Source organism: Sinohyriopsis cumingii, unplaced genomic scaffold (assembly GCF_028554795.1).
Source record: "Sinohyriopsis cumingii isolate HCF-2022 unplaced genomic scaffold, ASM2855479v2 utg002301l, whole genome shotgun sequence".
Taxonomy (NCBI): Eukaryota; Metazoa; Mollusca; class Bivalvia; order Unionida; family Unionidae; genus Sinohyriopsis; species Sinohyriopsis cumingii.
Genome location: NW_028316181.1, coordinates 175,685 through 187,135, shown reverse-complemented (window position 1 = coordinate 187,135; position 11,451 = coordinate 175,685). Strand labels below are relative to the sequence as shown.

The following is an 11,451-nucleotide window of genomic DNA, read 5'->3' as shown; positions in this document are numbered from 1 at the left end:
TCGTGGTAGCTGTGATTGAAATCCATCCTTGTGTCATGCCTGTTCAAAGTGAATGCCATGGTAGCTGTGATTGAAATCCATCCTTGTGGCATGCCTGTCCAAAGTGAATGCCATGGTAGCTGTGCTTAAAATCCATCCTTGTGGCATGCCTGTCCAAAGTGAATGTCATGGTAGCTGTGATTGAAATCCATCCTTGTAGCATGCCTGTCGAAAGTGAATGTCATGGTAGCTGTGATTGAAATCCATCCTTGTGTCATGCCTGTCCGAAGTGAATGTCGTGGCAGCTGTGATTGAAATCCATCCTTGTAGCATGCTTGTCCAAAGTGAATGCCATGGTAGCTGTGATCGAAATCCATCCTTGTAGCATGCCTGTCCAAAGTGAATGTCGTGATAGCTGTGATTGAAATCCATCCTTGTGGCATGCCTGTTCAAAGTGAATGCCATGGTAGCTGTGGTTGAAATCCATCTTTGTAGCATGCCTGTCCAAAGTCAATGCCATGGTAGCTGTGCTTGAAATCCATCCTTATAGCATGCCTGTCCAAAATCCATCCTTATAGCATGCCTGTCCAAAGTGAATGTCATGGTAGCTGTGATTGAAATCCATCCTTGTGGCATGCCTGCCCAAAGTGAATGCCATGGTAGCTCTGATTGAAATTGATCATTGTGTAACGCCTGTCCAAAGTAAATGTCGTGGTAGCTGTGATTGAAATCCATCCTTGTGGCATGCCTGTCCAAAGTCAATGCCATGGTAGCTGTGATTGAAATCCATCCTTGTAGCATCCCTGTCCAAAGTGAATGTCGTGGTAGCTGTGATTAAAATCCATCCTTGTAGCCCGCCTGTCCAAAGTGAATGCCATGGTATCTGTGATTGAAATCCATCCTTGTGGCACGCCTGTCTAAAGTAAATGTCGTGGTAGCTGTGATTGAAATCCATCCTTGTGGCATGCCTGTTCAAAGTGAATGCCATGGTAGCTGTGATTGAAATCCATCCTTGTAGCATGCCTGTCCAAAGTGAATGTCATAGTAGCTGTGATTGAAATCCATCCTTGTAGCATGCCTGTCCAAAGTGAATGCCATGGTAGCTGTGATTGAAATCCAACCTTTTGGCATGCCTGTCAAAAATAAATGTCGTGGTAGCTGTGATTGAAATCCATCCTTGTGGCATGCCTGTTCAAAGTGAATGCCATGGTAGCTGTGATTGAAATCCATCCTTGTAGCATGCCTGTCCAAAGTGAATGTCGTGGTAGCTGTGATTGAAATCCATCCTTGTAGCCCGCCTGTCCAAAGTGAATGCCATGGTAGCTGTGCTTGAAATCGATCATTGTGGCATGCCTGTCCAAAGTGAATGTCATTGTAGCTGTGATTGAAATCCATCCTTGTGGCATGCCTGTCCAAAGTGAATATCATGGTAGCTGTGGCATGCCAGTCCAAAGTAAATTTCGTGGTAGCTGTGATTGAAATCCATCCCTGTGGCATGCCTGTCCAAATTAAATGTCGTGGTAGCTGTGATTGAAATCCATCCTTGTGGCATGCCTGTCGAAAGTAAATTTCGTGGTAGCTGTTATTGAACTCCATACTTCTGGCATGCCTGCCTAAATTAAATATCCCGGTAGCTGTGATTGAAATCCATCATTGTGGCATGCCTGTCCAAAGTGAATGTCGTGGTAGCTGTGATTGAAATCCATCCTTGTTGCATGCCTGTCCAAAGTGAATTTTGTGGTAGCTGTGATTGAAATAATAAAATATTGGTTCTGCTTAACATATTAAACTTTAGACTACTTACATTGAGAAAATTCGATGGCACAATTGCATTATGTAAATAAGAATGGTGTTGATTGTTTAGTCAATATAAAAAAGTTCAGGTCACTGCAAATCTAAGGAAATATACAGTAATACAACTTAAAGTAACTGCCATGTTTATATGTGATTAATTCAAAGATTACGTGGACTTTGTAAACTAAATTAATTCTGAAGGACACAGTAACTAAGAATAATGACTTAATGTAAATGTATTTGTCGAAAATAGTTTTTAAAGGTGCACCCAAGTGCAAATTTACTTCATGAAACATTATGGCATTCTGTTTTATGCGTGTATGATATTTCTAATATTTATAGTATGTATTCGGCCAGAAAACATTTGACTTACTCTATTTACAGACATGTTTTGTTTTGGCACAGCCGGATATTTCCGATGGCTAAATTTGTTCTAGAAAAGAGGGTGCAGGGACTACATGATAAATTCCTAGCATTTAAATGATTACATTTCATGAATCTTAAAACGTTTTCCATGTCCATGCCCATGCCACACACTTCAGTTAAAAGGAACTTGACTACGTGTATGGATTTGTACGACTCTTAAGCTGACGATATATAGCTGACATACAGTCATTAACATCAGCCTGTATCACTGAGCATTGGGAACACAACCACAACAAACTGGAGGCCAGTATTAATATCAATCTGTACCAGTGAGCTATATTAACATAACCACAACAAACTGGAGTGGTAACCAAAAGAAAAAAGGCTATCGCAATACTTGTTGCAATAGGTTTCGTTGAAAAATCGCACTATTTATATATTGATTATATGCAGTGAATTTGTTTGGATGATGATGATGTTTATAGTGATGATAAATACAACATGAGAACAATGACAAAATAGAACTAGAACACCAGCAAGAAGAAGGAAGATGAAAAGGAAAACGATTAAGACGCTGCTGTTGTGCTTCTTTGTATCTGCTGAATATGTTATTCTTTTATAAGACATGTGATCTAGGCCATTTTCATACTCATACAATGTGATCTAGGCCATTTTCATACTCATACAATGTGATCTAGGAAATTTTCATACTCATACGATGTGATCTAGGCCATTTTCATATTCATACAATGTGATCTAGGCCATTTTCATACTCACAAAATATATAGCTGATCATTGAATTTTAATGTCTTTAAAGTTTTTGTATTTATTTTATCTTTTGAATTTAAAAAATTCTTTCTAGACAAACATATATAACACAAAATGTAAAAAATATAATATGCGAAAAATTATAATATTTTAAATACATATTTACAGCTGCTTGGTTCATCAAAGAGGTTTCTCAACTCCACTCAGTTACAAATTGCACTTGGGGATTTTAAAACATACTATCATCAAATAGGTGTTTCACTATTACACACGTTGTTTGATTCTTTTGAGATTAGACATATACGTGGAATCTTCATCCAGCGTCAAACTTCCCAATAATATTACCGAGTTAGGAGTGCAATTAACATATAAATAGCATGTTGAGATTTGTCACTGCATTTCAAATGCATGATTCCAACGTAACAGAAAACCGGAATACAAAAGTAATAACCTTACTAAATAGCAACACAGTATTAATGATACAGTCTATTTTTGTTATAGCCATATTAACACAATTGAATTAACATATGAGCTTGTTTATAAAATACAAAGTAATTTTAGGCATTTTTGAGCGGACATTTTGAGAGCTCAGTATTTTAAAGGCTATTAATTATGAAATCTAACAATTGTCTTCGCTTAAAAAATAAAAAGGCACAGAGGAAATATTCAAAGATATATTTAGACTGGTATAAAATCCTAGAACAGTATTATTTACTGCAACCCATCATCATGTGACTCTTCAATACCAAATTTTGCCTTATCAATAAAACGTTGTAGCAATTTTAAAGTCAACAAGGCACTTGGGGAACACAAAAAACCCCATAAAGAATAGGAACTATATCGAAGCGAGGACTTGATGTAAGTCTACTTTTCACTGATATAAGTATATTCACCATGACCTATATTTCCAGTTTCTCTTTTTGTAACGAAGCAATGTATACGCATTTTGGTGACTCGCTATGATTCCGGATGCCTTTTTTATCTGTATTACAACATCGTCATGCATTAATGGATGTATTTATTATATTTTGATACTTAATATTATTGTTGACGTTTTTTTCAGGCTTTTAGAATACAATGTGCGTCTCTCCCATATTCGGAGTCTGCATTTTCTGTCTTGTGTTGTTCCGCCATCTTCCATGTCTCCCAAGTGAAAATATAGAAGAGGGGTGGAGTATTCAATCAGACAAGGAGTCGATAACTCTACCTGACCATGCTGAGACAACTCAGGCCGAAAGCTTCAAACGGACTGTCATATATGGGGACTACCAGTCAGAAAGAAAAGCAATTTTAACTGAAAAAAGAAATTGGTTTGTTCTGAAGTTATTTGAAAAATACGGAACCGGTGAAACGCTTTCTTTTGAAGGCTTTGAGCACATGTTAGATCATATAAGATTGCAAAATATATATGTCCCTGAAAATAACATGACATCTGACAGTTTTAACAGTTTAGAAAAGTTTGTGTTAAAACATGAAAATCATACTCACTTTCCAGAAGCATCAGTTAAAAATAAATATAAAAGAGATGTATATGTTTCAACACATGTTTATGCCAATGGCACAGAACATCATAACACTACCTTCGTTCAAATTTATGACAGTACTAATCACTATGGCATCGTGGCTACCATCAATAAAGAAGATTCAAAAACTGATGATTTCGATAAAAGGAATTCTGATGGCATACTTCCAAGACATTCGGAGATGGTGCCACTTCCGGTACAATATTTACAAAGCCATCATTCCCCCATAAACCATACAGAACACGTTCAACACCCAAGTGAAATGGTATACAGTCTGACTCATGGGGGGATAAATACAACTTCTTTTAAAGAGACTAATCAGAGTGTGATAAACAATTCAACCAAGGCAGAACACGTGTATGATCATAGCATTGAAACAAATGAACACAAACATATGGAAGACAGCGACATGAACATAAACGGTAACAATGCATATTACATACAAAGAGACATCGGCCAAAATGCCATTCGTGATATGAGCAAAGAGTATAAGGGCTACCGTGATCTTCATCCTCAAACAAAGCACAGTAGAGCAATCGACGACGATGCCATTTCAAAACAGGTTTGTTAAGAATTAAAAAAGCATCTGACAATTCCTTGAACATCAATAATATCCTAAAACTTCTTTAGAAAAATGCCTAGCATTGAAAATCGTTTTTAAATTAAATTGTTTTTTGACTGAAATATATTTGCTGGACTCCTAAAAACAGGACCGTGATATTCTAATAGTTTCAAATAAGATTAAGTCAACTGATACAAGAAGAGGAGAAACGTTAAATTTGCATTCAGCTAGGAAATATCTGTGCTATCGTTTAGCTGGTTAATATATATATATATATATATATATATATATATATATATATATATATATATATATATATATATATATATATATATATATATATCTGTGTGTGTGTGTGTTCTTATAAAATTGTATGTGCAATTATATATACAGCACATCAGAACAGTGCATCACAAAACGATAAAACGTTTTTTTTATGTGTGACTATGTGTATGGTTTTCTCTTAAACAAATTGACGCGTTTCAAAGAATTGTGTTAATTTTACTCAAATTTTATGTTTTGGTAGTTCACGCGAATAAATTGGTGATACTTTATTAGGTTGTATTATTTTATCAGGAATGTGAGATACTGAATGTGTCTTTCAAGACCTTGGCCATGGGAAAGGACAATGCCATATATATTTTATTCTTACATTTATCTTATTCTGCTTTACAGTGTCTTACGCCACATGATATTTGGAAAGCCTACACTTTTGGAGATGGGGAGGAAATAACAATGTCAGAATTTGTTGATCTTTGTCCAGCATTGCTATACGAGTTGGACAAGTGGAAATTACGGGATTCTTCCATGGCGACGTTGTTTGACCCTCTCGGTCATCAAACGAAGGATGACGAAGAATCTCCACATGAACATCACGAAGACATCACAAGACAGATTGATTACGAAATATCGGAAATTCCAGCCAAAGGTTTGCTTTATATCCTAAATAGAATACCTTCTCCTTATATATATATATTTATATTAAATACTCGCTCTGTCTCTACATGTCTGTCACTCTGTCTGTCTGCCTGTCTTTTCTGTCTGTCATTATATATATATATATATATATATATATATATATATATATATATATATATATATATATATATATATAGTTTATCAGGAATGTGCACAAAACGATATATATATATATATATATATATATATATATATATATATATATATATATATATATATACATACATATATGTGTGGTGGTAGAGTGGGGGCGTGGGTGTACATAAAAGAGATTAAAATAACCGTGTAATTTTCTTAGTTGAAGGGAATGAAGCCTCGCAAAAATAATGTGAATTATTTCACTATGGAAGAGCAAAGAAATATTAGATGGGCCAGATGTGATTTTTTTTTGAAAAAACCCAAATCACTTGATTTATTTTTGTGTAAAGATGTCTCTGGAAGAATGCATTTCTAAGCACCTTAGATTGCCCTTAAGTTGTTAAAGAAAGGGATCAATTGCCGAGAATTTTAGAAACTGGCATTTAATCGGTACAGTTACATGTATTTTAATCACAAGAACATATATATTTGAATAATAATCTGCATGTTACATAATTTATAAATTTGTACACACGTACACATACAGATACATAATACTAATACTACTACAACTAGTAATAATAATATGCATTTTTCAAATTGTTGCGCACTCTTGTAGGTGATATACTGAAGGTATTAGAATCCTTCATTCCATCCTTCAGAGCAACTGCAGAAGAAAGACTGCATCAAAGGTTACAAAACTTTAAAACGGCACTCATTAAATGTAAAGCAACATGCTATCTTAAAAGACGTTACTAGTATTGTATAATTTTATTCCCTTAACATCCAACAGCAACATACTTAGTAAAAGTTAATCTACCCCTATATATTACAATACCTAGTCTTGTACATCCAAAGAAGATTGGAACTCACTGCAAAGATGTGTTCATTGCGAAATGTAACATAAATGCATCAGTTATAAAAATGAACTTCAGACTAAGGAGACAAATATTTCTGAAAAATTCATGTGCTTTTATTTCAGTATTGGATTTCTGTTTCCTTTCCTTCGCTATAATTTTATATATCTGGTTGTCACTGCTGTTGCAACACTACAAATGAACGATACGCCGTAGAGCTAAGTCCTTGTTGGTTTTTCGAATAATGTAAACCCTTAAAGAATATGTATAAATTATGAGTGTGAAGCCAATGTAACGTGCGTCGTACGGATCCAGAACTCTTGCTGCTTTTAGCTTCATCATTGCCAAGATATATATATATATATATATATATATATATATATATATATATATATATATATATATATATATATATATATATATATATATTCACCATTGTATTTATTTCTTACAGTCTGGGGATTCAGCTGTTTTGCCGTTGTGATCATTTCCATTATCGGGTTGTTAGGTGTGGTTATAATCCCCATAGCCAACAAGATGATGTACAACCACCTGTTGAACTTCCTGGTGTCCTTAGCAATTGGAGCGCTCTCGGGTGATGCACTTCTTCATCTGTTACCCCATGTAAGCTATATGTCGTAAGCAATCGTTTTGTGTGTTAAATAAAAATATCGGCCATTGCTGTATTCCATGGGGAATTAATTATATGGCGCTCTTTTTTTCATTGCCATTATTTGTAAATCACTGTTAGTTCTACTAGACATTCTATTCGATTTTGGTGACTAAAACCAGCGCCAAATGTTCGCGGAGATAGTTAACTACTCCTGAAAGCATGAAATAATTCCGGTGTGCGTGGCTGAAACGGGGAAAATGAGAGCTGTACGACAAAAATCATACCATAACGTAGTTGTTTATTTCTCCATCTACAAGAAAACGAAACATATTTGTTTGCAGACCATAGATAATTGTCTTGCCTGTCCCGTACGTTGCCGTAACATGGTCGCAATTGGTATGATCTGTTGGCAAGCCGAGATTCATATGTCTTTCAGGAGACAACAAAGGAAACATTCGTAAGCATTCATCAGAACCGTGGCGCAAAATATTATACAAAATTTGTTAGAAAACACCATTGCATAAAGTAGGTCTCTCATATTTGTTCATGTTATGCCAATCTGCCATTTAATATGGCTAGAAGGAATTAAAATAGGAAAGACTTTCATCACTGACAGTTGTTCATATCTATTTCATCGTAACTAATGGCACGGCTCGGAAGAATGAAAAATTGTATGTTATGTTGTATGTTTGACGAGTCCGATCCTGGAGTATTATGATAAAGGGTTTTCAAAGCAGAAATGTATCGTTCAACATTGTGTCCTTTTTGATAAAATTCCATTCATTTCATAGGCATTCATTTTTTTGTGTTCATTCTGTGTTTCATTTGTAATCTGTTTTTGTTTCGCCTATAAATTGTTAGTGCACGTTTGTATTTGACTTGACCTTTTATGATTGTAGGCACTAAAAATAGCAGATGATGGTCACAGTCATGACGAGATGGACGGGCATGATATTGGGGGAGTCTTGAAAGGACTGTGTTGCTTGGGAAGCATATATTTCTTCTTCCTGGTAGAGAATGTTTTAACAATGCTAACTGGTTTCAAAAGACGGCAAAAGAAGAAAAAGGTTTGACATATAAAGTTGAGGTTCTCATATAGGACGTTATCCGCATCTCTGCAGAAAAGAATCTTTTGTAAAATACAGAAAACAAAAACAAAAAGCCATCAAAAATAACAAAGAAGAATAATACAGAGAAGCTACTAAATATAGTTTGAATAAATAAAAGATTTTGGTTAATAAGATATACAACGTGAAGAGGTGTTCTGTACTGCTCCTTTGTGTACAGTCTTACGTTGCATTGAAGTCATACTAATCTTTCATTGGTGTGTCTTTTGTTTTGTCCCTCAATACAAACATGCTGAGGAGGTGAATTACTGATGTCTTCTGTTTCCTCCATTAATCAGATTCAAAAAGGCAGAAGTGAAATTGTATTCAGAGTAGAAATAATAACATCACTTCATTTGTTTACACTTTTATTTATTTGTTCATTTATTTAGTTGGTACCTATTCTGTATATGCTACTCTGTTACAGGACAATTACCAATACCATGGTGCATCCTTGGGCAAGGAACTTCACTCCAATTACCTCAGTACTAATTAACCTGTTTTATTGCTGTACCGTAATGCACCAAAGCAAAACCAACAAACGTAGCAATATCACATGCAAAATTGATTAGTGAGGTGTCTTAGCAGGTAAATAAGAAATTCGGAAGTCTGTGTTAATTAGACATGTAACTGAATATTCACTGAATATGCCAACATTTAGTATCATTTAACTTCTTTCATCACCAAGGGGTGTAAGATCAAGGGTACAATACCCTTGGTGTCAGATCATGTGGCCAATTAATCCAAACAAAAACAACACGGCAACAAAACGTATGTGCCATATTTTTTTGTTTTACAGAGGTACATGATGCACAAATATGGGGAAAGGGAAACAATGTTTTAAATAAACTCTAATAACAGACGCCTCTATTTCTTTTACAGAGACAAAGGTTGTCAAGGGAAGATAATTTTGGTTGTCAATCACTACCTCAGGCTTTCGGCGAATTGTCTGCCGTGGCAGACAAAGGTTCATGCTTGAGCACTCAAGATACGTCAGGTACAGTCTGTAGAACATATCATGACATAATTTTAGTGTTATTGGTTAAGTTTTGGAATGGTTCACTGCATATATTAGGTACAAAAAGGAATGGTCCACTAGATATCATGGTATGATAAGGGTTTCATTCTTGTTTGTTAATTTCCTTTTACTTTGAAATAGGGCATATTCACTATAGTTATGATTCATCATGAAATAATACATTATGTCCTATCAGGATGGAAAAATATTAAATACATGCTTATAGTCTCACTATTGTAATAGCTGTCTATGACTTTGTATTTGCACTAGCCGTTGTCCATGACTTTGCATTTGCAATTGAAACAAACCTTGAATGGTTTGACTACCAGTCAGTTTATAAAATGGGAATAACCTAACATATATTATTTTTATCATTCTGAGCAACTTTAACCAGAGCCAAAACAGAAGTGGAAAAAGTACACTAAAGCTTATAGTTGGAAATTGTTCTATTTTTTCCTAATCATAAAACTCCGAGCGAGTGTACAAAAGTCAAGACGATGGGGATATATGACTAAATAGTGCAACATTGTGTTTGTACCAGGTCAATTCACCTGATATATTTTTAATATTAAAAAGCCTCACAACCATCAGCTTTTACATATGGATTAATTTTTCAGGCACTACACTCTAAAACAAAATTAGGTCAACATAACCTACTTTCCATGTGTGCATCGGGTTGACATTTGGAAATAAAGTTTCAGCTTTTATCTCTAACACTGTTTTTATAAACAAAAACCTAATGTTTTAGAATCTTGTGACCTGTTATATTCTTGATTGAATTAAAAACTGATATAAATGAAATCTTGAGACTGTTATTACTGCACGAAAATGTGCTCTGTTGATGCATCTTGGTGAGATGTAAATGGCATATCCCAAACATTATTACCATCTTTTGAAGCCTGGCAGACTTTTGAATGAACAATCATAGGAATAATAATATTATCCCGTCTACTAACACGTATGCTATCCGAGCTGAATCGACACAGTTGGTAAATGACTGATCACATCTACTGACATTGATGCTATCCTAGCTGAAGTTGACACAAAAATAAGTAAGAACTTTGTGTTGTGAAAGTGTGCGAGAGAGAGAGAGAGAGAGAGAGAGAGAGAGAGAGAGAGAGGGGTGGAGAATGAAGGTATCTATGTTTGTACATATCTATTGGAATATAATCTTTTACTGAAGAAATAAAATAAAACGTTTTGGTAACATATTAAGAAAACATATTCTGGCATTATTAAGCATTACTATAAAGGGAAATAAAATTGTGTCCATAATACCGCTTGCTGCTTGTTAATGACACCAGCACTTCCATTTTTAATTTTTTCTATCAATCTGTCAATTTGATTCTTCGTTTACTTTCAGATCAGAAATCCTCAAAGTCAAGTCACCAGAAACTTTATCCCGAGAGTAACAATGAAGAAGCTGTAATAATGTTGGACAAATCAGAATTCTCTCATTCTCATTCACATTCTCACAGTCACCGTGGCGACCAATTTCCGAGTTCAGTGGCAGCCATTGCCTGGATGGTTATCCTTGGAGATGGGATGCATAACCTAAGTGATGGGCTAGCTATTGGTGCAGCATTTTGTGAAAGCATCTCATCTGGTTTTAGTACATCCATTGCAGTATTTTGTCATGAGCTTCCACATGAAATAGGTATAGCAAACAAGATGGATTTAGTAAATGCATCATTTGTCATGGTAGAGACATATCGTCTACAGTCATATTATGTTAATTACAGAACTTTTGTTTCCATCAAAACTATATTCAGGTCGGTTATTGAGGTTTCTACTCACACTTGCTGTTAA

At 35.1% G+C, this 11,451-nt stretch overlaps 1 protein-coding gene across 1 annotated transcript; it reads left to right on the top strand.

Annotated features, from left to right (window-relative positions):
- Window positions 1-3,984: 3,984 nt before the first annotated feature.
- LOC149770813 (zinc transporter ZIP10-like) lies at window positions 3,985-11,451 on the top strand. Its single transcript, XM_089949084.1, has 6 exons — window positions 3,985-4,992; window positions 5,668-5,920; window positions 7,360-7,529; window positions 8,418-8,585; window positions 9,507-9,621; window positions 11,006-11,451. The coding sequence occupies exons 1-6, from the start codon at window positions 3,985-3,987 to the stop codon at window positions 11,449-11,451; spliced, it is 2,160 nt and encodes a 719-aa protein (XP_089805210.1).

Excerpts from the sequence above, each read along its gene's own strand:
- LOC149770813 (XM_089949084.1), top strand. The coding sequence starts at position 3,985 with ATGTGCGTCTCTCCCATATTCGGAGTCTGCATTTTCTGTCTTGTGTTG. Across the intron at positions 7,530-8,417 it reads TTCTTCATCTGTTACCCCAT|GCACTAAAAATAGCAGATGA; the intron begins GTAAGCTATATG and ends TTATGATTGTAG. Across the intron at positions 8,586-9,506 it reads GACGGCAAAAGAAGAAAAAG|AGACAAAGGTTGTCAAGGGA; the intron begins GTTTGACATATA and ends TTTCTTTTACAG.